We start from the raw sequence: 27,408 nt of genomic DNA, 5'->3' as shown, positions 1-27,408 counted from the left end.
ACAATAGATTGACTCGGTTTTGCACCACGTCCAATACTTGGCAATATTTAATATATTATTTATTTTTAATATTTCGTCCACAACCCTTGTGCTTGTAAAATTGCACTAATTCGCTTTGGCATACTTTCTACTAATTTTTTGCAATAATCCGGAGATATTTGTTCCCACTGTTCTTGAATTCTATCATACAAATCTGCGATTGAAGTTGGTGGGAGTCATATGAATCCCGAAGTCGTGTTTTTAGTAAACCCCATAGATTCTGTATGGTGTCGAGGTCGGGGCTCTGTGCAGGCCAATCCAGAACAGAAAATTTTTTAGTACTGAGCCAATTTTTTACACTTTTAGCAGTGTGCTTAGGGTCTCGGTCATGCATGAAAATTACATTTTTTTCTTCAAAAGGCATATTTTCAACAGCATCTATAAGATGATCTTGTAAAATATCCTTGTACATGTACTGATTCATGATGCCATTAATTCGGTGCAGTGATCCAACACCAAATGCTGTTAGGCGCCTTCAGAACATTAGGGATCCGCCTCCATGCTTTAACGTTTGTTGCACATGTCGTGGTTTAAGCCTTTCACTTTTACGAATCCAGCACCAAGACATGCCATCTGAACAAATTCTGTTAATTTTGGTCTCGTCTGACCAAATAACCAGTTCCCAGTCAGCAGTTGTCCAGTTTTGATATTTTGTAGCAAATTCCAAACGACGTTTAATATTTTTTCTCGATAACATTGGCTTCTTTATTTTCTTAATGCTTGTAAACTCAGGTCCTTTGAGGGTTCTTCGTGCTGTCCATTGACTTATTTGTATATTCGTATCTTCTTTTAATGATTTTGCAGCCATAATGGAACTTGAAGCTTCACCAGATGTGACAAACCGTATAATCCTTCGTTCATCCTGCGGTGATAATATTTTTGGTCTTCCATCCAACGTTTAATAATATATTTATACAGTATTTTTTTTTTATTTTCTGCACTGTCGATTGACTAACCCTGCAAGTTCTCGCCGTCTTACGCGTTGACAAGCTGTCATTCAAAAGAGAAATGACTTTTTTTACACAATTTGGAGCAATTGACTTCATATTTATTTTTACTTCACTTACGTGTTTTTTCGTTCCACTGATTGCGGAGAACCGAGTGTTTAGACGTAGACCAATAGTTTGTAAACATACCAAAGTGCTAGATGTAAACATACTACTATAGAACATTCCACGTAAACATTTCTTGTAGGGACCGGTGCAAAACTGGGTCAATCTATTTTTGTTGCCATTGCTAAACGAGACATTAATTATTGAAAAAAATTTCCTAAGTTAACACTAACTATGATAAAAATAATTATAATGTTAATTTTTTGTTGTTCTTCTATATTCCTAGCAATAAATAATGATTTATACAAAACTTGTGGTTATTAATTCAGTTTTGCTCCTTACTGTAGCTGAAAACGGAAATATCTCGCGACGCACTGAAATTACGAAACAAATTTGTTTGCCAAAATTGTTCGGTACGGAGGGAACAATCGAAATTATACTGTAAAGTAACTTCTTAAGATAGTAAACAAAGATCGACCTTCTTATGTCTCTTGAGCTTCTCAAGTTATCAAAATGAATAAACATAAAATTTATAATTTTGAAATAAATGAAATTACGCGTACCAATGTTTAATTACGGAAAAAAAATTATCCTTCTACGAGTCCACCATTCCTCGTAACGCATTTTTATATCCGTTTGAAAAATTCCATTTCGGCATTTTGAACAACAATTTTTGTAAGAGAAAGATTTTTTTCGTAACTTTAGTGGGTCACGAGATATTTCCGTTTCCGAATAAACGGAAACACCGTGCGTGTCGTTCTCATTGTTGAATATAATGGAAAAAGTGAACGAATGTTCGCAGAAGCAAGACAAATCTAAATATCCAATGTTGTGTTAATAATATATAGATCGACCGTGGGGTTGCATACTGATTGAAATATTAATTGATACGCATAGGTACGTGGACGACTTTTGGTATTGGAGGATGTAGTAGCGAAGAAGCTGCGGAGGCAGTGGTCGCGCTCGCCTATGACAGTGGCATAAATGTGTTCGACTTGAGCGAAGCGCATAGCGGGCACAGAGCGGAAATCCAGTTCGGACGGATTTTGTTACGTCGCGCTTGGAATCGCTCGAGTTACGTCGTCACTACGAAGATTTATTGGAACACTAAGTAAGTAACGAGTTATTTCACCTGACACGGTCACCCGAATCTCACTAGACTGCGGATCTTTGTGCGTTTGCGGATCTTGTAGCCGTTTTCCTAGGAATACATGGTTTATGCTGTACTTGAACATAATTCAACTCAGTTGTCTACCTAACTGCATATCCATTCTAAATACACAGCTTAGAATCAGAAATTATATCGTGTCCGAATATTTTCGTGACCGACTGGGTATTAATCAAAATTTTCTAAAATGAGATCGCCCCTCTCTTCAGGAATGTAAGTCCGTCTCGAAGGACTCAAAGGGGTCAAGAAATATTACATAAATACCCAGCTTAGAATCAGAAATTATATATTCATTAAATCGTGTCCGAATACTTTCGTGACCGACTGTGTATTATCCAGAATTTTCTAAAATGACATCGCTCCTCTCTTCAGGAATGTAAGTCCGTCTCGAAAGACTCGAAGGGGTCAAGAAATATTACACAAATACACAGCTTAGGATCATAAATTATTTATTAATTAAATCGTGTCCGAATATTTTCGTGACCGACTGTGTATTATCCAGAATTTTCTAAAATGAGATCGCTCCTCTCCTCCAGAGTGCAAGTCCATCTCGAAGGACTCGAAGGGGTGAAGAAATATTATACATAACCCTGACGATGTTAGAAGTTCAAAGTTAAAAGTTAAAAATTCGAAGGTACAAGTTAAAAGTTAAAAATTCGAAGGTACAAGTTGAAAGTTAAAAAGTCCGGAGTTACTAGTTAGAAGATAGGAGTAATAAAAATGTAAATAGGTCAGAGAGAAGAGTTCCGACAAAAAAACATGCCAGAGCTAAAAACATAGAAATGCTTCTGTAGACTGAAGTCTGAGAACAATTCTATTCATCGTAACTTGTTCATACAAGTTTCTACAAGTTCATTATTGAACCGTTTCGGTCAACGAGATCAATGTCTCCCTTATTCTGATTTTCGTAAACTCGTGCAAAGATCCACGGTACAGCGATTCGAACGCGAAGCTTCGACTGTCGACTACGAACGCAAGTAAATGTAAATTGATCACAGGGCAGAGGGTCGTGGATTATCGCGCAAGCACATCATTGAATCGGTGCAGGCGTCTCTGGTCAGACTGCAGCTCTCCTATATCGATATTGTGATGATTCACAAGGTTGATCCGATGTGTCCGATGGAAGGTTTGTTGGCTAAACGTATCTGCAGCCTGTTCCTCGAAAGAAAAGACTCGGCACACACCATCGATCATAATAACTGTCCACCGTACCACAATCACTCCAGACTCACGACGTTTCTGCACACACAAGTTCGAGAGCTGTGGCGGCTGCATCTACAATCTTTTCTGTCGAGAAACCGATCGTCGTTTCACTTAACCCTTAGCACTCGAGTGGTGACTCTGAGAGGCGCCACGTAAAATTGCTGTAGCATTTCAATGCATTCAATACCATTCACAATATTGTTTACATTATTAAATATGTCGGTATTTAATCGATTACTGACCATTTAAGTATTTCACGAATTGTTATATCAATTTCATAGCTATGAAATTGAAAAAATCATAGAGAATGGAAATATTCTGAAAATATTAACCTCTTGCTCTACAAAATGTCGTGTCTATTAATACATAATATCTGTGGTTGTCAGGAAGAACGCCGCATGTCACATAATTTCACTTTCGAGATATTGCCGTTTAAAGTTTTGATCACTAATGCTTTGATATAGCACATCGGTTAAATTGCATTATTTTTTTCAGCCTTTAGAATTTATTTTCATGATTTTTTTTCTGGTAAATATATAAATCCTATATTATAGAGCTCAATTCTGTGGTTATCAGGAAGAACGCCGCATGTCGCACACTTTCACTTTCGAGATATAGCCGTTTAAGGTTTTGATCACTAATGCTTCGACATAGGACATGGGTTAAATTGTATTATTTTGTCGAGTCTTTCGAATTTATTTTCACGACTTTTTTCTGGTAAATATGTCAATCCTATACTAGAAAGCTCAATGAATGCATAAACTCAAATTTTTTGAAATTGTGATATACGGTATTTTTCCTTGCAACCACAGAATTAATGTATAAACTCTAATTTTTTTAAAATTGTGACATGCGACGTTTTTCCTTGCAACCACAGATATATGCATTTCCTTTAAACCGAAATAAAATTCTGTTTTGGTTTTGTTAACACTGAACCTACCATCGTCGGTCAAAATGACCGTTCCAGATTTTTTATTTTATGATTATTGATACAATAAAAATAATTTCATAAGAAATGATTGTATAGATGTCTTTAGTGGAGCACATATTACAATAGGAGCTTCACAAAGTCTAAATAAAATCAATCTTGTAATTTTTATAAGGGAACATTATACAATAAATATAAATTTTCTACTTTTTTAGGAAAATCGCGAACTACAAAAAAGTTCCAATCACTGAAACCGTAAAATGAATTGTAGGGCAAGGGGTTAAAACAGCTCAGAGTGCAAAGGGTTAATAAGAACTCTTCGAAATACAGGATTATTTATCGTAATCCGTTTGGACGTTTTGCAGAGATTGTGCGAGCGATGAATTATGTTATAACGAAAGGGTGGGTGATGTACTGGGGAACGTCCCGTTGGACTCCGGTGGAGATCATGGAGGCTTATACGAATTGTCGTCAATTCAACTGTGTTACACCGATTGTGGAGCAAGCCGAATATCACTTATTTTATAGGGAAAAACCAGAACTTTATATGCCGGAGTTGTATAACAAAATAGGTGAGCACGCGAAACAAATAATTATCGCAGATCCTTCAACGCTAGAACTACGAAATCGTTTCTTGATTCTGGCGTTAGTATCGGAACAGAGTATCTGAATGATCGAACAACTTTTCTCCGCAGGTGTTGGTCTGATGGCGTGGTCCACGGTCACGATCGGTATGGTTTCTGCGAAACCAGATGATTACGGAGTGTCGTTTTTATCGCGGTCGTCTTACAAGGTAAAATCGCTCGTGTGTACCGGGTGTTTTAAAATTATATGTCGCGATCACTGTAGCGTGATTCTGCACCTCTAGATAGGTGGAGACTTGTTACAAAAATGGACTATTCAAAACAGTTTTAATATTAGGACATTCGTCCGTATTCTATGACTTGCTAAAAGCTCGAAAATTGTATAAGAGGACAGGCTCAATTTTGTGTCCAATGTAAAAAAGATTACATAAGATAAAAATGATAGTTTTAAGAAATGTCTCGATTTCCGAATTAAAATTGCTCCCAATCCAAAGGGTTAACATTGAATCACAAGATCAAAATTATTTTTTTATCGCATCCTACTAAAGAGGTCTCGACTCAACCGTTCTCTTAAAAAACGTCTTCGCCAACTATTCTATTCCGTATGTCTACAGGGTGTCTTAAAATGGTATAAACGTGGAAGGGATGATTTTACACAGGAAAATACTTCCAAAATATAGAATAAATTTTTTCGTTTGAGCGTCGTTCTCGAGAAAGTTCACTAACAATCCGTCAAGTTCGCGCGCCTGGCGTTCTTAAGAAGTAGAATGAGTCGGCGATGACCAGACGCGTCAGACGGTTCGCATTCAATAGCACGCGTGTTCGCCGAATTTTCAAACTGAAATTTCTCGGAAAGGAGGAGACGCATGACAAAAGTTGTTCTATACTTTCCCATGTAGAATCATCCCCTCTACGCTTATTCCATCTTGGGACACCCTGTAGACATACAAAATCCAATAGTTCACGAAACTTTAAAGTCGTTTTCTAAGAGAAACTTGTTAACCCCTTGCCGTATTTTAACGAGTCAGACTCGTCATGAAGATTTTAACAAAGTCTAACAAATATGAATGTTATGTGTAAAATTTTTGATTCTTTTGTAATCAATACTTAAGCATTCAAATAAATGTAGCCATACGAAAAATATAAATTTTCTTTTCCCTACGATTTTTTCGGGATAAAGACGTTTTAATCACTGTAACCGTAAAGAAAATGGTACGGCGAGTCACATAATTTTGAAACAGCCTGTACATTACTTATTAACTATTTCTGTGAACCGATCGATTAATCTTGACAGAGACATCTCGACAGTAGAATTTTCTTATCATGAATGATTGCAGAATAAGTATTCCTCGTTCAGCTGGACAGAGGACGAGACGCAATCCTTGTACAAAGAAGTACGTATGATCTCGATATCGCACGAGAGAATGTATCGCGATACATACAGCGACTCTTCGACTCGCTCGAAGCGTCCGCTTCCGTTCGAAATGATTGATTCAGCTGATTTGTTTTCGGCAGGAATACGGTTGGAAGGAAAAGACCGGCGAGGAGGAAACACGAAAGTATTCGGACAAACTGCGAGACGTTTGTGCTCTTGCTGAACGTCTCGGCTGTTCGTTCGGACAGCTGGCCATTGCGTGGTCTTTAAAGAATGAAAGTGTTCAGTGCCTTCTTCTCGGTGCGTCAAACATAGATCAATTGTACGAGAGTCTTCAGAGTTTACAGGTAAGGCTCGGAGTTAGCCACGAGAAAAGACGAAGCAGCAGAGATTTCATACGTTTTTCTGGACATTTATTACTAGACTGCGGATTTTATGCATTTATTTAAAAAATAAATAGGTGTAATTTAAAACAATCTTTAAAATTTAATCATTGAATTTTATTTTCAAATCGGACACGAATTTATGCGATCATCATTTATATCATTTTCAACCTATTGAACCTATTAACATAAAAAATTAATTTCTATGTCACTCCGGTTTGTTGTAATTCAGCTGGAACATTTTTATTTTGTATAAAGATCCGCTGTCTATTTATTACACTGTTGCATTTACGAAGCATTTTCATATGATATAAAGCACGACATTCGCATAATACCTTTTTTGCGCAGAATTTCGTAGTTCATCCCAATGTGAGAAAACATTCAATTTAAAAAGCTCAAGGTGACCCTCGTATCTCGATAAAAAAGCAAACGAATAAAAACCAGATTAGAGCACTGTATATCCCCCAGGAAATCATGCAACTTTTGTTCGAAAGATTTTTTGAAACCTTTCTTGGAAATCTCCGAAATCTTTGCTGCATCGTTGCAAATGCACGATGTAACGTTTTGCGACTGACTGTATAAAGTATAAAGTATTAGGTTGGGGCAATAGAGTAATTTCGGTATTTTAAGGTGAAATAAAAAACCCAATTTCGGGAAAATTTTGAAGTTTCATGAGCGCGGAATTATGAAGCTGCCAGAAAGATGGCGAAAGATCATCGAACAAGATGGAAAATATTTTACTAATTAAAGTTGATTGCTCGAACAGAAAACTTGGGTGTTATTCCACCTTAAAATACCGAAATTACTTTCTTGCCAACCGAATACAAAGAATAAGAATCGCGTGCTGTGTCGTGAGAGATAAACGTGGCCCGGTTTCCAGCTGATCCCGAAACTGAATACGAACATAATGAACGAGATCGAGAGAATACTCGACAACAAACCGTCCCGACCACCGATGATTTCGACTCTGGCGCTCAGATGACAATCATTTTGCCCTCACGGAAGCGGTGGGGGCTCTCTAGAGGATGGTGGTAGCCCAAAGAGCGAGGGGGCGAACAGTCAGGATCAAGAACAGACCAAGGAACTAACCGGCAAACTACCTTTCTGCGAGATCCAATGAACGAGCAGAGTGTGAAGATGTTTGCGTACCAATCCGTGCAGACACACACACACAAACACACACACAATTGATCTTGGTCGGATGAATTTGACTCGAGGCCGGCCAACACCGAAACGAATAACGAATCGAACAAACGAGGCTAAGCTAGGACGAACAAAAAAAAATTTTCCATTAAACCTGCTGCATGTTGTTCAGCGTTTTTGCCCGCTCGCACTGCGCACGTGCACCGAGCGAGCGAGAATACGCGCGCACGAGAGTGTTTTCGCATATAAATGAATCGACGACAATACTTATGGTTACGGTTATGATTACAGTTACTGTTACGATTGCAATTACGACTGCGACGAGCATACGCCACGACTACCACCAATTACTAACAGTTTCGGACTATAAATGCGACCTACGACGACGACGACGAAAACACAGTACAACTAATCTTGACTCCAAATAAGAATGTACTTACTAGCCGACGAATTTAAGACTCTACTGCGCATCTGACTCTAACGGAACTCGTTCATTGGCTAACCCCCCTACTCGTACTTCGCCGACCACGCGATCATTGGCTGACGCCATCAATTTTATGGCTGACGCTTGCGTAATACAAGTACATTCTTATTTGGAGTCAAGTAGAGAACTAGGGCGAAGGTACCGGTTACCGGATGTTTAGCGACCACTTGAAAGTTCTTTATTAATTTCAAGATTAATTTCCGATTAACAAGCGTCAAATTTTTCTGGACGATTTTGTTAAAAAGCTAAAGAAAACATCAACGAAGTTTTCAGCCGTAGTTTGGGTCCTATTTACCGGACATAAGAAATTTGTGACAACAAATTAAGTAATTAATTTTCTTGTTTGTGCCGTAGCACGATAAAATCATTATTTGATTATTAGACTGCGGATCTTTATGCAAAATGAAAAATATTTGCATTGATTGCAAGACACAAGAGTCAAATAACAATTTCGTTCTTCTTTTAATTATCTTATTAAGGTGAAACTAATACACTGGTGACCTTAGATCTTTTTAATACCTCTGTTTTAAATTGTACGTACCCATTTTTGTCACAAATGCATAAAATCCGCAATCTATTTACTATCCTCTGGTGTAGCACAGTTTCTTAGCATTCTCATTATAATCGGAAACGAAACGTTCCATTGTCTCGGGGAATTTTCATCTCTATACGAAGGGAAAACATCAATTTTCTATTTTTACAAAAAAATTACTACTGGGTACTTCGTAAAAAATTTGTTTTGTGTCCGATAACCGGGTGGGGCACGGTAACTGGTACCCCCCCCCCCCTTTACCCTACGGTTACGATCATGATTGCGATCGGTCGCGTAACCGGTGATTAAACTACGAGCACCTTGGAGGGAGGGTGTGAACGAGAAAACGAAAAAGCAAAATAGAAGGAGTTGTTCCAGATCCGATTTCCACGTTTGCGACGACGCAACCGCGTGCAACTTGTTTTCCACGACTCCCTCGTGATAAATAGAAAAAACATACAAAGAACGAGCCGACGCGCGACGTACCGCGAACGTCGCGGCGGATATTCTTCGCTTGAGAAAAACCCTAGACGAGGAACCAAGATTTTTTACGAGGCTGCGAGTTGAATCTTTATTCGTAATTCAATACGCAAAGTGTTCATTAAAGCTAACTAAATAGTATGATCGTAGAGTAGGGAACGGTCACATCGCAGGTACTGTTTTCCGCTCAAATAATTACGGACACACACACACACACACACAGAGGGACACACATACAAACGCAATAACACAAAGAGAGACGCACGCGCATACACACACATAAAGAATGTATACACACAGGTACACGTACACGCGAGAAAGAGAGTAACGAGTTCGTTTTGCCACTACGCGCGCGCAGTTTTACAATTCTTCCGCTCAAGAAAAAGACGAATTTATTCCGTGCATGCAGATCGTACGCCAGCAATAATAATGTTCGGAGCGGACGGTGGATCTTTTGTAATGTTGAGCGAAGATACATTTGCGAGATACATTTGCACGGTGGACAATTTTTCGTCGGGAGAAAGCAAGAAAGAAAGAAAAAACGCATTGAACTATTCGCTTCGGAGCAGACACGGTTTGCAGAGAAAACACTTCACTTAGATTTGATCGTATTTAATTCGAACGTTTACCGCCGCTCTGCCATTTCGAATCGAAAAAAAAAAATATTCTATCAGTCCTTTCCTCTGTACATAAGTATATTGTAGCTCTTGCCATACCGTTCGTTATCGGAAAAGAAGAAGAAGAAAAGAAAAAAAAGGACAGTTGGCTGGTTAATTAGCTGGCCACACACGCAGACACGGCCGGCTAGATAACAGCGAGCTATCTATCTGCCTAGCGGGCAGCTACGTAGATAGGTAAACTATTTTAGACGGGTAGATAGGTAAGTATGTAGACGTGCGTAGTTGAAACATTCAATAACTATGTACATAAATAGAGACAGGTGAGAAGAGGGAATGTATGAACGAGAACGAGAGAGTGAGAGAGTGGGAGAGAAAGAGGAAAGATAGGATGAATGAGAACGCGTGCGTGGGAAGAACGAATGCCGGTAAGTTACAAAACGGGGTTGCGGTTATGCGAAAGATGCGTAGAGTATCTACGAGAGAGTAATTTCGTAATTTACAATTGTGATCGAAAACGTTTCTGGATATGTAAGAACAATTTTTATTCGACGCTTATTTCATATTAATTCCTATCGATTGATTACTCAACTGCAATTTGTCGTGTATGCCAAAGCAGTGTCTTCTGACAGTCGATTCTTCGAACGATAACCGTCCTTACGGCGCGACGTCTCGCGAGAATTACAGTAAAATCGTTTTCTTCGACTGCTGTGTACCCGCGTCTCGGCTTCGAATCTCACAAGTCACTCGAGGACTTGCGCACCGCGTAGACATTACATATACATAGATCTGTACGGGAGAGAAAAAGGATCTCTCGGTCGAAACGACGAGAAATATAAACGGCGACGCGGGGAACGCTTTACAAGGAAGAATTCGTTCGGGGGATAATCGAATTTTCGAGGCGAAACGTTAATAAATTGTCCGTTTGCGCGAGTTACCGGTTCGCGGATAACAATCGATCGAACGATGCGAACCGATATAATACCGTTGAGATTGGTTCGGTATTCGGGCGACTTTTCTAAATCCTCGACGAGTTCCAACACGATACGATATAACCTTATTCGATACAGATCTAACTGGGATCTAATCAAGCGTCGACGCACGACCGATAGCGAACACCGATCCGAGTGGCTACTTGTGTCGATTACGTTAATTATTTAATCGCCGTTCCGATACGACGCCGTTTTGTGGTCAATAATATTTTCCACGGAAAGAGACCTTACGTTTTTCATTCGCGAAACGAGAATTTTACGCGATAACCGTACCGTATGCGGCTACACGATGCGTTATACCCAACCGTGATACTAACGAAACAGCCGAACAAAATTATTATAGGATCGAGAGTAAACTTAACGAAACGATACGAAACAAAAATTAAAACTACCGAAACGTCGAGAAGCGTTCTGTCGTTTTCTTTTTACTAACGAATCCTGTTGCGAGTCCGGAAGAAATCTATAATAGGCGACTGTGCTTCGTTACGAGATACATAGAACAGCCGGCGACAAATGCGACTCCGTGTGAAACCGAACGCGAAATTCAGATAAACGCTGCCAGTGACAGAAAGTATTCGATCAGAATCGGCGATCTGATTACCGAAAATAGCATTCTATATTTAATTAAAGATATAGATTGGGGAGATCGATTTTGTCTTATAAATATTTTAGCGATTATTCATTTTCAGCCTTGTTCGAGTGTTCCACTATTTTATGGAAAATTTGGTACTTCAGCCGAATTCGAGAAAAAATGTTGGGAATTCCGTTTAAAATACTGAAGGTGACTTGCATGTTCTCTCTCCCCTGAAAATCGCGCAGCATTCGTTTGAAAAATTGATTCGCACGACAATTAACTTACGAGTTATTTAAAAAATTTTTTAGAAGTATTTGAACACTTTTTTTATAATAAGTACTGACAGAAATATTGTTAATATTGTAAATATGTACGACTCTCTAGATTATACAGGTCAAGTTTCAAGTGAATCGAAATATGTATACAAGAAATAATTAATAACTAAACTGCGCGGATGTTTATGCAATTTGCCATTTTTGTAAAGAAATTTAACGCGTAAGTGTAATCAAATAAAATCTTAATTTCAGTGGTAGTAGCCTTCGCAGATCTGAAATAAATAAAAATCGTGTTAAACTCTGTCACTTTTATACTCTGGCATTTTTTTTAAATTTTCATTAGCCAAAAATGCATAAAGATTCGCAGTTTATTCATCACTATCGTATACATATTTCGAGTCATGCCTATTTACAATGTTGATAATATTTCTGTAAGTACTGTATAGTATGTTCATTATTAGACTGCGGATTTTATGCATTTATGACAAAAATGGGTAGGTGCAATTTAAAACAATGGACAAATTTAAAAAATTTAAGAACATGAATGTATTAGTTGCTGCTTATGAAGATTATTAAAGAATGAAAGAAATTATTACTTGGCCATTGTTTGTTGTAGTTGATGCAAACAATTTTTATTTTGCATAAAATTCCGCAGTCTATTCATTATCATAGACAAAGTATTTCATGGTAAGCGTTCAAATACTTTCGTGAGTCACTGTATATATATATATATATATATATCGATGTGTTTTTAAAGCTACGAATAAGAAAGACAGCGATAAGAGAGAGAACTTCCGGAAAATATCCCTATCGCTTCAATCAGATGATTCAACATTTTCAATCCGTGACAAAACAGATGCACTCATCTCTATATTAATATTTTATCGATGTACGACAGTCGCGTTATTTGCAACTGTTAAAAATACAAATGCACGTGGAGAGATAAGGTAAACGAATCGTGTCGATTCGTTCGATCGAATACCTTTTGCCAGGGACGGTGCGACGAGTGAGAGCGAAGAAATCGCGATGTTTCGACACTTTTTAATTAGTCGACGATTTGTTGATTCCTCGAGGACATTTTTTACCACTTATCGAAGCGCATACATCTTCGTAAGATCGTAAGGTTTGGTCGTCGGCCAGACGAGAATTGCACGGTGATTTTATCGATCGTTTTCGGAACCGTGCAAGCAGGACATGCGAATGATTAGAGCAACAAGCATGTGCGGAAAGTGCTCTGTGCGTCACCGTCTCGTCAAAAGCGAGAGCAACAGAGCCACGCCCACTCGAGGCGTTCTACCGAAAAGACACGAGAAAGATAGATGCTATATCGCCGTCGCCGTAGAAGCGTTGCCCCCCGGAGCAATTTGGAACGCCCCGGGCAAAGAACACTCCGTTTTGCCCATCCGTTGGTTCTCATCGAGGAAACATAACGATGTCCCGGCGGAGTGGCCGCGCAAATGATTTGTCGACTGCAATAAAGGTATCGACTGTGAAGCCTATTTATAGCCTGCTAATCCGATCGTAAATCTAACAAGGTCCGAGTTACGCTACCGAGTTACCGAGTTATGTTTTCTCGGGAGTCTCGGATTTTTCATATTTTTACGGCAAGAGCTATCTTCGCACACGATCAAGAAAAAGCCGCGGTCGGATGTCCTCGATCCGGCGCGCGGCGGTAACAAAGAGGAGTATACATATACAGGGTGAATCACGAATCGGGAACAATAGAGATTACTCTAGAGATTTAATTGAAAATGTTTTTATCAGGTGTGGCAAATTTTTTGTCAACTCTTTTTATCATGATTTTTCAAGGTCTCCTACAATTTTTCGCAAATACACCTATAATTCTTTTACGTCTGTTTGTTAGAGGATTTCAAGGCGAATTCGGTAAGCGCCATAACTGCGGATCTTTATGCAGTTATGGCTTTCGAAAATTTTCAAAAAATGCTAGGATATGAAGTATGACAGAATTCAGTACGATTTTCATTTATTTCATATCTAAAATGGCTACTACCACGTAAAATAAGATTCTATTTGATTCCACTTTCTCTTAAAATTCGTCTACAAAAGTTGAAATTTGCATAAACATCCGCAGGTTAATCATAACATGTATAATTAAAAAACATTTTCGATCAGACTGCTAATAACAGTAATCTTTACTGGTCACAATTCGTGGTTCACCCTGTATAATATCGTGGTAAGATGACAAGGTCCCCGGCAGCAGTGTCGCCAGATGAGGGGAGGGAGCAGGAATTAAGGGGGAAAGTGACCCTCTCTTTGCCAGTAGATGCACGACACAGACGAAACGCGTCATGTGATGGCGTAAGCGTGGGGAATAGCGTCGTAGAAGGGGAAGGTAGAGTGGGGACACAAGTCTTGCACCGGGACCTTCTTGTCATCTCACCACAGTTATATATGTATTATACGAGAAAGAAACGCAGGAGAGGTGTGACACTGTACAGATATTTAATATCAAACTGCATCATTCCACGATCTCTCGACAAGTTTTGTAACGTATGACTAACGGAGCCGTCCGCGCACTTGCGATCGTCGTCGAAACTGTCGCATTTTTCTCCCTCTTCCCCTCTCTTTCTCTTTCTCTCGAGTTGTGACAGTTAAACGCGACAACGAACGACAGTTTGGCGAGCAGTGCGCGACCGGCCCGACGATCCTCCGAGACTTAGGGTACAGATTAGACAGCGGATCTTTATGCGTTTACAGCAAAATTGAGTAGATGGAATTTGAAATCGTTGGCAAATTTTACAAATTGAAGATGTTAACCCTTAGCACTCGAGTAGTGACTCAGAATCACCACTAAAAAGTTGCTATACCATTATTCAAAATATTGTTTAGATTGTCAAGTATGTTGAGATCTAACCAATTACTAAACATTTAAGTATTGTACGAATTATTATAATAATTTCATATCTCTATAAAGTGAACAATTCTAGATGGGAAGAAACGTTTAATTTTCGAGATAAAATAGCTCCGAGAGTGCAAAGGGTTAATATAAAATTTCCTCCATTCAAATCATTAAGGGAAGAAATTACATTCGATTCTATTTCTTGCAGTCGATGCAGACGATTTTTATTTCGCATAAAGATTCGCAGTCTAGTACAGATATAGTGGAGTGGCGAAGATCGCGGCAAAATCGAACCGGTGCAATTGAATACGACTGTCTCTAGTGGAGCGGTGACGAGAGAACAGCGGCGCGCATACATACTTAGAAAGAAAAATCTCGCCACGCCGCTCCATTACATCCCCGCGCTAAGAAAGTCGTTGTCGAAGGAGCATTGTAGACATCTTAAACCTACGAAATGTACGTAGACTGTTTGATTTCGCACCCCGCGGTAAAAACGTGGTTCCGATGCTCGTTTATCGTGCTACCACCCACGCCGCGCCGTCACGTTACTTTCTCTTACATTTCTCGTGCGAGATCCTGCCTTGCTTGCACACTTGCGTTACCGTACGGGTAAATACACACTCGACTATCGGTTTCGCATCAGCGAAGGCGCATAACCGACGATTTCACTAATGAATCGGGAACGAGGATTTCCATGCGTTTTACTCATTATTGTTACACAATCGACCTGCGGGTTATCTTATCTCGTTAACAACGTATACGTGCTAGCTGGCTATCGCGTTTCGTTTACGCGGTTTAATTATTATCGTGCGCCCATCGCGCGCAAACATACAATGAGAGAATAATACTAATCGCAATAAGAGCCGATAGAACTGATTTTATCGGCTCGAGTCGAGATTCGATTAGTCCTTGACGGAATCAACGGATCGACGTAATCTCGGCTACCAGTGTTAAAACGTGAACGCCTGAAAGTACATACGTAAACAGGAAAAAAAGGAGCCGCGAGGAGCCGAGGAGCTGAAAAGACCAACTTATATATCCGAATGCCTATTATTGTGAACTTTTCGAATAAACGGTGATCATCGCGTACAACCATCTACCCTGATAATACACACGCGTGCCTCCCGTGTGGCGATCGACTTGCGCCATCCTGCGTATCTCTACATATTCGCATAATCGTTTTCTCTCCATTCCCCGCACGTTCACCGACAGCGACGTCGCATTCCTCCGCTTTCGCCGTACATTTTCTAGTCCCTTTCTACAGGAAGAGTCCGCACGCGAGACGACGCACAATGGGGCATTTGTCCCGAAAAGCCGGTCAAAGCTGTTTCAATATTCGATCAATATTTAACGGGGTAGACTCGTTTTTTTCTCATTTTTATGATAGATAATGCAAAAATGGGCTTTTTCAGTAGTCAAAAGCTCTAGATAAAGTCCTATTTTTACGTTTACGGAGCGTAATTTGCATTATTTGGCAGCGTAGGTTAATACCTCGTACAGTACTCTCGGTGGTTTATTAAAATACTAAATACGTTTAGCAATTTATTGAATAGAAATTTAATAACGCAACAAATATTTTGAATAACGGTGTACGAATTAGTAGTGGCGCCTCTCCGAGTCACCAGTGTCACCACTCGAGTGCAAAGGGTTAAACGCAGGGTTAACGTCGCGGTCGAATCTAAAAGAAAGTCGCGAGACTCGTCGAGAGCGTTCCCTCCGATCGAGTTCATTCTTAGAATGCAAGAAAATAAATTAGTCTTTATCAAGAATGGACGTCGCGATAACGAGCGATCGATCAAGATTTCGAACGACCCGCATTCGAAACCGAGTATAAGTCCATTTCGCCGTACTCCGGGACAGCTGTCCACAAATGTCCGCTGAACCGGTCCCCTCCATTTTCCTCCGACTTAATTCATCCATTGCAGCCGCCGCCGCCATCGTCGTTCGAGGACCACCGGCGGACGGCCATCTTTCTTTAGACAACGGAGTTCTCGCGACAGGCGGCCATTCACGTCCGTCTAATCGAAACTACCTCCCTCGACATATATTTTCTTTAAATAATCAAACTAAGACGGCACAAACACACTGCTACATATTTCGACTCCATCGAAATTCGTGATTCTTTGGCTAATTATTGCGGCGTGGCACCGCGGCCAACGATGGCTGTGCGCGAACCTTTGGTCGCTCTGGTACCGGAACACGCGAGTATTGTTACATGAACCGAAATCGTGAGGCTGGCAAATAAATAAACATACTAGTGACGGGCCTGTTAATCGCAGCTCGGCAATTTCATAGTGAACACGTTCAACTCGGCGAGAATCGAGAATACTATAAAGATCGTGTACAACAACACGCAAATTAGTCCCACCTTCTTGTTCAGCTCGAACCTAAAGGCAGCAATGACCGCGTAAAGCACGATTATGCAGCCTACTATTGAAAGTATACTATACGACAGCGCATCCGACTGAACCACCACGTCCTTTCCTGTCAGCAGACACTTTATCAGCCACGGTAGACCCAGACAGAGTAGAATGTCTAGAATGTTTGCTCCCAGCGTGTTGCTCATCGCCATGTTTCCGTCACCTGGAAAAGGACAGTTTCTTCGATGGATCAATCGACTTTACAAGGCAGGTTACCGTGACACGACGATTTTAATGAAATTTTCGTATGATACAGAACCGAAAAAAATATTTGCCATGTATCTTTTTATACCTGCCGATTAGACAGTGGATTTTATGCATTTATATGACAGAAATTAGCAGGTGTAATTTAAAAGATTAAAACATTAGACGAATTTAAAAATGCTGTTATATAATTTTCAACCTATTGAACACATTAAGAGCCCGTTCAGACACGACGGAAACCGCGCGGATCAACCGCGCGTACCTTATTTACATTGGCGTAAATGGATGCGTTCACACGTGACCGCGGGGTCTAAAGATCCGCGCGGCTGCCGCCTCTGAACCGCAGGAAATCAAATCCGCGCTGTTTCCGCGCGATTTTCATCTTCGTACTGTGAGCTAAAACTTTGCCCCTCTCCTGCATGTCCGCGCGGTTACCGCCTCATCCTGAACGACTGTCAATTTTGACGCGGTTCAAATCACGCGGTCGAAAACGCGCGGATTCCGCCGTGTCTGAACGGGTCGTAAGAGAGAATCATCCGCTGTCTACTGCCAACAAATTCGATCATGTTAAGGGGGTGAAAATAAAAAAGAAAGATGCGGTGAAGAAACAACATATTTTTCTAAAAATCAGTTTGCACCAAAAGATTCGACACGAAATTTTCGTCTACGTCTAATAGTTTCGGAGGTGTTCGATAAAATAGATTTTTCGCCCCAATTTTCACGGGTACTTTCACTCCCTTGACACGAACGTCGTTAAAAATACGTGTAAATTTCATAAAAATCGGCGTGTACGGTTTGGCTAGCCTCCCTCGTTGGTCCGAAGGAAATATAAGCAGTTCTGGAAGGACCGCGAGTACGTACCTTGTCTGGCTAAAATCACAATGGACGACATTTCCGGCACGTTCCCACCGGCGGCTAAGAACGTGAGGCCCATGATGGAGTCCGGGATCCCTATGGTGCTGCCGATCACCGTAACCATCCACGAGATCAAATAGGAAGAGATCGCGATCCACACCACGCACATCAGGAAGGTTAGCGGATACCAACGACTGAATCGCTCCCGTCTGGGATCCGGTATCGTTATGAACAGAAGAAACTTCAATGGCCAGACCAGGAGAAACCAAAACTTCGACAGCGCGCTTCGCTCGTTCGGCCACACGAATATATTCTCTGCGTGATAAGAGAGGCGAAGAAACTTTTATTCTGATCGTTTCCATGGGCGTAAGCGACACGAGAGAAAGAATATGAGTACCTAGTTCCTCGTGATCATCCGAAGTTTTCTCAGTTGCCAAACTCTCAGGATCGCTGGCTGCTTTTATATCTTCTTTTCCGCGTAGCACTCCATTGCCGTTCGAAATCTCCTTGGAGTTCGGTTGGTAGGATCCTTCCACCGGCACATTCTCGACAACGGAGGAGACTAATTGATCATTCCGTGGTGTTACTATACTTTGTTCTCGCTTATTCTTCGCGTGGTTACATTTCAGGCTTGATTGAAACAGTTATGAAGGATCGATACTCTAAATCAGGGATCGGCAAATTACGGCCCGCGGGCCAAATCCGGCCCGCCACCTGCTTTTAATCAGGCCCGCGAGGTTAATGGACACGAAAAAATAAATCAAATTACGTAAAATAAAAAAAATTATTTACAAATATCACTTCCCAATAAAAAAATTTTGAACCTAGTTTTTTTCGTCGCTCTATGAGCAGAATTAGCTAGCCATGTAAATATCTTCGAGCTTGCTACCATGCCCCCTAGCCTAAAAATTTAACGTTCTGGCCATTTCCAAAAGAAGTTTGCCGACCCCTGCTGTAAATAACTATTACGAAGGACCGAAATTTTCACTGGTATCGGTTTCTATTACGGTCCTTCACATTTTTCTCGCCAAACAATACGAGCACGTTCAAGTTCCCACGTAAAACTGAATAACAAACTAAAACTTTGAGGACCGGAACCGATATCACAACTGTTTTCAAGCCGTGGTAGAAAGAGCTTACGTTTCACCGTAGAACTTGAGGTCGTGCCGGAGCAGGAGCGCACCAAGAATTTCCCGCTGAACAGCAGGATCAGGTAAACGAGAAGCACCACCAACAGAATCACTGCCTCGTACCATACAATTATACCGTCCCATATTACTATCACCAATGCTCCAACCGATATTATGTACACGGCACAGTCGCGTGTCAACACGCGCCATTGCAACGGCACCGCCTAGTAAAGTGAATAAGTGAATGTGAAAGCTGTACATCGCAGTATGCAAATGTTTTCTTATCTATGACCCTGTTCTGTAAGTACTGAAACATCCCTTTTTGTACCCCTTTTTTACGCGGCAAATTTACCTCGATTTACGCGGAATTTTTACCTGAATGTACTTAATTTTACCTAAATTTACGTAATTTTACCTAAATTTACCTACATTTACGCGGTAAGGAAGGAAAACATTAGGAGAGTAGTGTGGCCTCTCTGGAATCTTATCTAGATTCCAGATATGCCAAGTTCTCGCACTATCTCCTTTTACACGAAACAACTTACCCGTTTTTTAGAGAGATGTAATTTCGTACACTTATTAATTATTAAATGCTATCATGTCTCAATATTGGCAAAACATTAATCTTCCAACATTAGTAGGTTCCGAGATATACATATGTAGGACCTCAAAAATCGCTTTTGTCACTGACTGACTGACAGATCATCAAAACCTTTTGGGTACTTCCCATTGACCTACAAGCTTGAAATTTGGTACATAGGTCCACCATAACAAACACTCAAAGGAATAATTATCAAAGTTTGAAATTTTACACCTTAAAGGGGTTGTATTGAAAAAAAAAAACATTACGAAATAGGTACGTAGGATAGAACATAGCAGCATAACATACGTAAGTATACGTTTTATTAGCTTCGAAGTCGCAACAAATACTGATGTAAAAAACAACCTCTCTAACGTAAACAAAAGAAACTGCACCGAGCATTTTCTATAGCGGCGGGTGGCAAACGGATTCGAGCGTCGCCGGCAGTGTTAATCTTCGGTACATCGAATTTGGATTTTGTCTTGCAGATTAGAAAAGGATTTGTTTCTTTAATACCTACTTGATAATTGATGAAATTTCAACAAAAATTGATGAAATCCCAACAAAAACATTCTGTAAACAGGAGCCAAGTTGCTATGGCCGTAAAAAGTTGTGAGACCAAACAAAATACGGCCAAGTTCGTTAGCTTAGAAATACCTCTTGCAATACTGAAAAAAGCGTTTGTAAAAATTAGTTTAAAAGAACGCTATTTAATTTTTAAAGAGTTACATGGAGTAACTCTAATAAAAGGTGTTAGGTAGCGGCCAAGTTTGAATAATTTAGCCCTCCGTGTAACTCTTTAAAATTTAAATAGCGTTCTTTTAAACTAATTTTTACAAACGCTTTTTTCAGTATTGCAAGAGGTATTTCTAAGCTAACGAACTTGGCCGTATTTTGTTTGATCTCACAACTTTTTACGGCCATAGGCACTTGGCTCCTGTTTACAGGATGTTTTTGTTGGGATCAAGTTTACAGATTCAATTTACAGGTTTTTTTATTCGCGTGAGTCAAATCCACGTGGAACGGATATTCGCGTAAATTGAGGGACGGGTGTAGTTCGTTCACAAACATAGAGTATTGCACACGCGTCTATACTCGTTAGGTACAGCAATGAGTAATTAATTTTTTCCAATAAGCACAAAATTTATTCATATTTACTCACTCCAAGATGTTCGATTATTTTGTGGGCCGGTGATAATAAACTCTATCTCTCTTAATTCCTCGCGCGAGATATTAACATATAATATCTTGCCGCGATAGGTGCAAATTAATTAAACCGTGATTTAGCAAGATGTACATAGATGCAAAGATTTAATTTTATCAGGCATTATCTAAATGATTTTATATATTATGGCATCGAACACACAGATTTTCTATTCTAAAATATCGCTTCGAATAAATATATTGGAGGATAAAGTGCTCTAACAATACTTCATCGCTCGTAATTATCCTGGCATTTGTGAGCAAGAGCGTGCGATCGATCTTTTGCGTCAGTAGGTGGTAAATAATGATTGAAGATCTCGCAAAGATCGCCGAAATCACCGATACCTTGTCTATCGATTTAAATAATGATAAAGCAGCGTATTATCGATCGGATCGTAGCTTGAATGACGAAAAACAAAGGGAATCGGTATAGAAAATCTTTGCGGGCATGCTTACGGAATACGATCTTTTGTACAGCTTGTATCGGATCAATCGACAATACGAGATTAGGATATACTTTTTTCCAGATGTTCGATTAGCCGAACGATTGCATAAGTGCGCCAGTGATGTATTAGCTCAGAATCAATATAAATACAATTAACTTTTTTGAAAATCTCTACCAAAAATGTTGCAGTAGCTGTACAAAGTATCATTTAGAAAACGAATATCTATTGTCAAAATTGGACCCAACAGCTTCAGTTTTTTTTGAGACGTTAGAAGGATTAGTTTATTAGCTAATTAATTTATTAGCTAATGTGTATTAAGAATTAATTTATTAGCTATCAGGGCCCGCTCTAGGGACGGGCAACCCGGACATTTGTCCGGGGCGCCATTTTGGCTGTATAAGTGTGAGAAAAATATTGATGTGTTAAATACCCAATTAATAGAAAATCTGCTTTTATTAAAATAAATGCTTCTATTAAAATCAAAATAAAATGACTTTATTTGTTTTGAAAATAAAAAATATGTCGTTTTATTTAAAAAATATATACATATATATTCTTAAAGGGCGGCAATTTGTTTTTTTGTCTGGGGCGACGTAACCGCTAAAGCGGGCGCTGTAGCTATTTGTAGGTAAATTTTCCCGAAACTTCGAAACTTTTATTTTTTTAATGCGAAACACGTAACCGAGACTACCTAAGACTCACCTAATCAATTTGAATAAAAAAACATCGAAAAATGACCATTTACCTTGCTAATTCATCATGTTAATTCATTTTTTATATCTCATTCGTTTGGTGGAAATATATTATACAGTGTCAAACTTCTTATAAAAAATGAATTACCTTGATTAATTAACTCATCTTTGATGAATTAGATTCATTTTTTATAATATCTCATTCGTTTGGTGGGAATATATTCTGCAGTGTCAAACTTCTTATAAAAAATGAATTACCTTGATTAATTAATTCATCTTTGATGAATTAGATTCAGTTTTTATAATATCTCATTCGTTTGGTGGAAATATATTCTGCAGTGATAAACTCCTTATAAAAAATGAATTACCTTGATTAATTAATTCATCTTCAATGAATCAGATGAATCAGATGAATTAGATTCATTTTTTATAATATATCATTCGTTTGGTGGAAATATATTCTGCAGTGTCAAACTTCTTATAAAATATATGTTTTTAGCGCATTAATTAAATATGTCTCGATCAGTTCCGGTACACTGGAACGTGTTAAAAGAACAGAAGAATAATTTTCGAACATTATGTAAAAGAAACAACAATGTGTACGTACGTGGAAAGCCGCCAGTGCTCCGACAGCAGGAGTCGCAAACGTGTCGAACACGGCGGAACCGACAACGGTACCAACGCCGAGGTCCGATTCGGTGAGAAACGTCCCGATCAAGTTGACGAACATCTCCGGCAAAGAGCTGGCCATCGCGAGGAAGGTCGCGCCGGCGACGTCCGTGCTGATGTTCATCTTGTTGCATATCCGATCCAAGGACGGCAGCAGATAGTTATGGCAGACGAACGCGGTGATCAGGAAACAGTAGAACCCGAGGAATACGTGCAGCAGTAGAGCCCCGTCACGACGCTGCTCGTAGGTGAACAGATCTTCAGGGAAATCTTCGCTCTCGTCGTTACCAAGGACAACGCAACGCCTGGCGGTCGTTGTTCCTAGCGGTTGATCGGCGATCTTTTCAATTTCGTAGAAACGATCGGTGCTCGACGAATTGCTCGCGAACGATTCTAAAATCAAACGTTTCTCTCTGTTTCTTCTTCCTTCGTGTATCGCGCATCCGCAGGAAACGCTGATTACTTGTTCGAAGGTGAAAAGCGAAGGAACCCGTTAGGCCCTCTTCAAGTTGTTTCTTTCTCAATCAAGAAATAACTGTAAGGTGCGTTCAGGATTTCGGCCGGGAACCCAAAGGGACATCACGAGAGAAAAAGTGAGAGGAGAACCTTTGGCGGATCAGTGAAAATGAACGAAATTCCAGATTTCCGGTGTTCACATTTATTGAAGGCATACGAGAATGCGTCTGCGGGAATTTACTTCAGTAGATCAATACATTGATTGTATTACACTGTGCCAGAAGTCGATTGAAAATCAAATCCAGTCACTTTGGCCGTTCGGCACTCTCGAGGATATTATCGAACAAAATGGACATTTTTTCCCCCAGAAAGCGTCGAGTTTCTTTTAAAGTATGGTAACTCCAGTTGCGAGTGTTGAGGAGCGGGATCAAAAGTAAAATGCAGATTAACAAGAGCGGATGAGAATACATTCGTGTATATGTATATATATTACATGCATGTTTAAAAGAACATCATTCAACACTCACCGCCATTCCGGAGATCCGCACTGACAATCGGGAACCACACTGCTAGCACAACGATCCACGCGCAACATACGTAAAGCCGACTACCGTTCATCTCGCGAGGACTTCGATATCTATTGCTAGGATTCTGATCGGTAGAATGTCGACCTTCGATGCGACTTCTTTAACTGAAATACGTTAAACTACTTGTTGAGAAGCAGTTTGCGCATTTATGGTACATTCAACTGATTACAATCCCTCCCTAACGGCCGTATCCACGCGTCGCTATTATCTGCTTGACCATCGTCGACGGTATTGTCTACGTTGATAACAATAACGAAATCTCATTTAAGAAATGTGTGTTCAGACGACGGCCAACTCGCTACTTCAGACGCGGCGAACGACTCGCATTTACTAGTACGTACAGTTTGCTCCGGCTCTGTCCTACAAACTTCTCTCAATCATTTTGTCGCCGCCGAGCGTCCTCGAAGGTCCACCCTCGAGTCTACGCGCGAGGAAACATTTTCGCGTAAAAAATTACATTTTATCTTGCACGTAATAATACATTATCTACTTATTTCCTATTAGCGGTCGTTTGTGTATCGTTACATCAGACAAAAATGATGACACCGTTTGTGCTATTCCCTGGCAAATTGTATTCCGTACGCGATATGCTTTTTCGGTTTCCATTTGCAAATAATCGCTTCTTTACTCGCACTAAAAGAAGAAGAAGAAGAGAACAAGTGGAAGGTTGAGAAAACGACGGGAAGTGTATATCTCGAGGAAGTCATTACGGCATGGCATGCATGATTCTTGTTACAAAATGTGTACCATATTTACACAGCATACATACGCAGCCAAACACGCACACGATGCTTTTCAAACAAAGTGCGTTAGGGCTCTTACTATCCGGATTACTCATTACTAGACTGCGGATTTTTATGCGAAACAAAAATCTTTTCCATCAATTATAGGTAAGAGGAGCCAATTTTATTCCTTTCATCTTTTAATGATTTCAACAAGCTGAAACCGATAAATTAATATATTAAATATATTTTGATCTGTTCATTGATTTAAATTGCATAAAATCCGTCTTCTCATTACAATCTTCCCTCGCAGAGTGTTACTACCTTGTGGGTATGGAGGCTCGGAAAGCGTTCTTTGACGTTTACCGAACATAGAAAAGGACATCGCAAACGACAAAGAGGGACCGAGGGTCGAGACAGCTGGCACAGTTCTGAAGGTTTGCGTATCGATTACAATGTCAATGCAAATAGGAAAGCTTTTTATTTTCCATTCGTTTTTTTTTTACAGAACATTTACCAACGTATTTGTAAGATTTTTCGAATTCAAACGAGTCTAAATACGATATAATTTCGACCATATTTACTCATTTAAAGTGTGATCATAACTCGCTATGATATAGGTAAATATGATTGAAACTCTGTCGAGTTTGGTCTTCTTTTAATCAGGGAAATCTTACAAATATGTTTTGTTTTGTATTTCCGTTACCATTGTAGTCGATACGTGGGCCTTTTATCGCTTATTAAACGAGTAAATATAGTTGCAATTCTATCGTATTTGGTCTCGTTTGAATCAGAAAAATTTCACCGATCCGTTGGTAAAGGTTTCGTAACGAAATAACGGAATGTAATAAAGTTCCATCATTGCATTAGTATTACCTGACCGATATCCGACCTGGGATCATCTTACATTGTATAAAAAGTAATACTATCCGTAGAGACGAAAGTCACACTATGCGAGGGAAGACTACTCGAAATCCGGATCGAACTCCGGATCTGAATATGAGGACTCAGGCTCCTACTATCCTGATACATATGCGGATAGTAAGAGCCCCAGAGTGCATACACTCGACTTTCATACTGTAACGTCCAGAAACGTCTCTCGCGGTCTCCCATTCGCAACTATAAAATAGTGTATACACTAGAACTTCGTTCGCCTCTCCATATGCAAAAATGTATAAATTTCTAAATGATCTACTAAATAATAAAAACTTTACAAATTCATTGATTGCGTTGAAGTATACAGTCGGTGTACGAATACTTCGCACACCCGTTGTATATCATTTTGGAGAACGCCTAATCGGCGAGAAGGTACAACAAAGATGTCGTAAATGTCGGATACAACGTAATGTGATCGAAAACGATTCACAGCACCACGTTAACGCGCTTCTGTCACGGTTCTTACTTCACAGTATTTTTCTTGGTAGTTTTATCTTTACCATACAGAGCGTCTAAAAATAGTCCCGCGAAGACAGTCAACGTGCCTAACCATTGTCTATTGGTCAACGCATTACCAAAAATCAATATAGATCCTAGAACCGTGAAAAATTTTCTGGTAGTAGTTATAATGGAGCATCGTAATGGACCGTATTCCACAATGGTCAGAAATATGAAATATTGTCCGCACGCTCCAGCCATCGCGAACATAGCTATATACCAACTGATAGAGGGATTTCTATGTAGGAACTGGATAAAGTCGAACAGTTCTCCGGATACTAGTGTAACAGCTCCGCTCAACATTGCTGCCCACAAGTTCATATTCAGCATCATGTGCCCAGACTTGCTGTTGTACTCTGCTCTCATACGCTCCTCTACGGCGCTAGTTATTCCATCCATCGTTAGAGCAAGTAATAATAATACTTCTCCGAACACTGATTGTCCTTCGGTCGGCTTCTTCATCGGACTCCCATCTTTGTACATGAACAGAGCAACGCCGATGACAACTAAGAAGACGAATATACACTTCCTAACCGGATAAACCTGCAAGGCAAAGCATCAAATTGTTATTAGGGCCATTTATTATGATCATCCGAGAGTAATAAAAATTGGTTAAGCACATTGTAAAGTTGAACAAGGTTGGCCAATGAAATGCAAAAGAAAGCAGTAGAAAAACGATACCTTGTTCCCCAGTAGTACTCCAAGTATCATCACAGGAATAGGTTTGCCAGCTTTTCCGATCACTTGCGTAGGAAAGCTGACAAACCGTAAAGCCATATTAGTGCACACCATTGCTAATAAATACGTGAGAGCAGCTATGGTGTAGTATGATTGCGGAGTAGTATCTTCGCCTTGTTTAAAAACTGTCAATAAGATGGTCTTGGCGAACAGGTAGTTGACCAAGCATTGAAAGAATACTAAGGTAAACATGTAAGTGAATTTCTCGGGGTTCTTTTCATCGCCGTATTGTCCCCGTGTGATTTTCTCATGTAACATGCCACAGTAAAAGTAACATACAAAAATACCAAGCGCACAAAACAGCAGTTTAAAACGTTTCGACGACACCATCGTAAATCCTATGTACACAAACGCTGTGTCAAACTAGCAACAGGTTTCTACTTGACGAGTGTTCCGTCGTACGCAGTCGTACGTGAGCCGGTATCACGAAGAAAACAACATTTGAAACATTCTGCTACTCGGCCGTTCACAAATGAAAACGTGAATAATACGTGGCAACCAACGGTGAATGTGAGTCGTGCTTCCACGCGAATCACATGCGCCCACATCGTATGCTACGGCTACGTCACAGATTTAAATACCG

At 39.9% G+C, this 27,408-nt stretch overlaps 3 protein-coding genes across 4 annotated transcripts in view; 1 reads left to right on the top strand and 2 right to left on the bottom strand.

Moving 5' to 3' along the window:
• Hk (potassium voltage-gated channel subfamily A regulatory beta subunit hyperkinetic) overlaps positions 1-10,375 on the top strand; it is a 19,113-nt gene extending 8,738 nt beyond the window's left edge. For both annotated transcript variants that reach the window (XM_076423391.1, XM_076423390.1), the window contains 7 exons: positions 1,989-2,202; positions 3,258-3,385; positions 4,756-4,962; positions 5,086-5,183; positions 6,312-6,368; positions 6,490-6,696; positions 7,613-10,375. In XM_076423391.1, the coding sequence (XP_076279506.1) occupies positions 1,989-2,202; positions 3,258-3,385; positions 4,756-4,962; positions 5,086-5,183; positions 6,312-6,368; positions 6,490-6,696; positions 7,613-7,714 (1,013 nt within the window). In that variant the 3' untranslated portion in view covers positions 7,715-10,375. The remainder of the gene's footprint in view (positions 1-1,988; positions 2,203-3,257; positions 3,386-4,755; positions 4,963-5,085; positions 5,184-6,311; positions 6,369-6,489; positions 6,697-7,612) is intronic.
• LOC143208533 (sodium/potassium/calcium exchanger 4) lies at positions 10,046-23,962 on the bottom strand. Its single transcript, XM_076422989.1, has 6 exons — positions 23,872-23,962; positions 22,827-23,281; positions 19,309-19,522; positions 18,566-18,730; positions 18,175-18,483; positions 10,046-17,272 (listed from the first exon to the last, which is right to left on the bottom strand). The coding sequence occupies exons 1-6, from the start codon at positions 23,960-23,962 to the stop codon at positions 16,959-16,961; spliced, it is 1,548 nt and encodes a 515-aa protein (XP_076279104.1). The 3' UTR covers positions 10,046-16,958.
• Meigo (Solute carrier family 35 member B1 homolog meigo) lies at positions 23,804-27,408 on the bottom strand. Its single transcript, XM_076423397.1, has 2 exons — positions 26,769-27,408; positions 23,804-26,630 (listed from the first exon to the last, which is right to left on the bottom strand). The coding sequence occupies exons 1-2, from the start codon at positions 27,153-27,155 to the stop codon at positions 26,052-26,054; spliced, it is 966 nt and encodes a 321-aa protein (XP_076279512.1). The 5' UTR covers positions 27,156-27,408; the 3' UTR covers positions 23,804-26,051.

Source organism: Lasioglossum baleicum, chromosome 5 (genome assembly GCF_051020765.1).
Source record: "Lasioglossum baleicum chromosome 5, iyLasBale1, whole genome shotgun sequence".
Classification (NCBI taxonomy): Eukaryota; Metazoa; Arthropoda; class Insecta; order Hymenoptera; family Halictidae; genus Lasioglossum; species Lasioglossum baleicum.
Note: the sequence above shows the minus strand (reverse complement) of the source record. Positions and strands in the feature narration are given on the sequence as shown.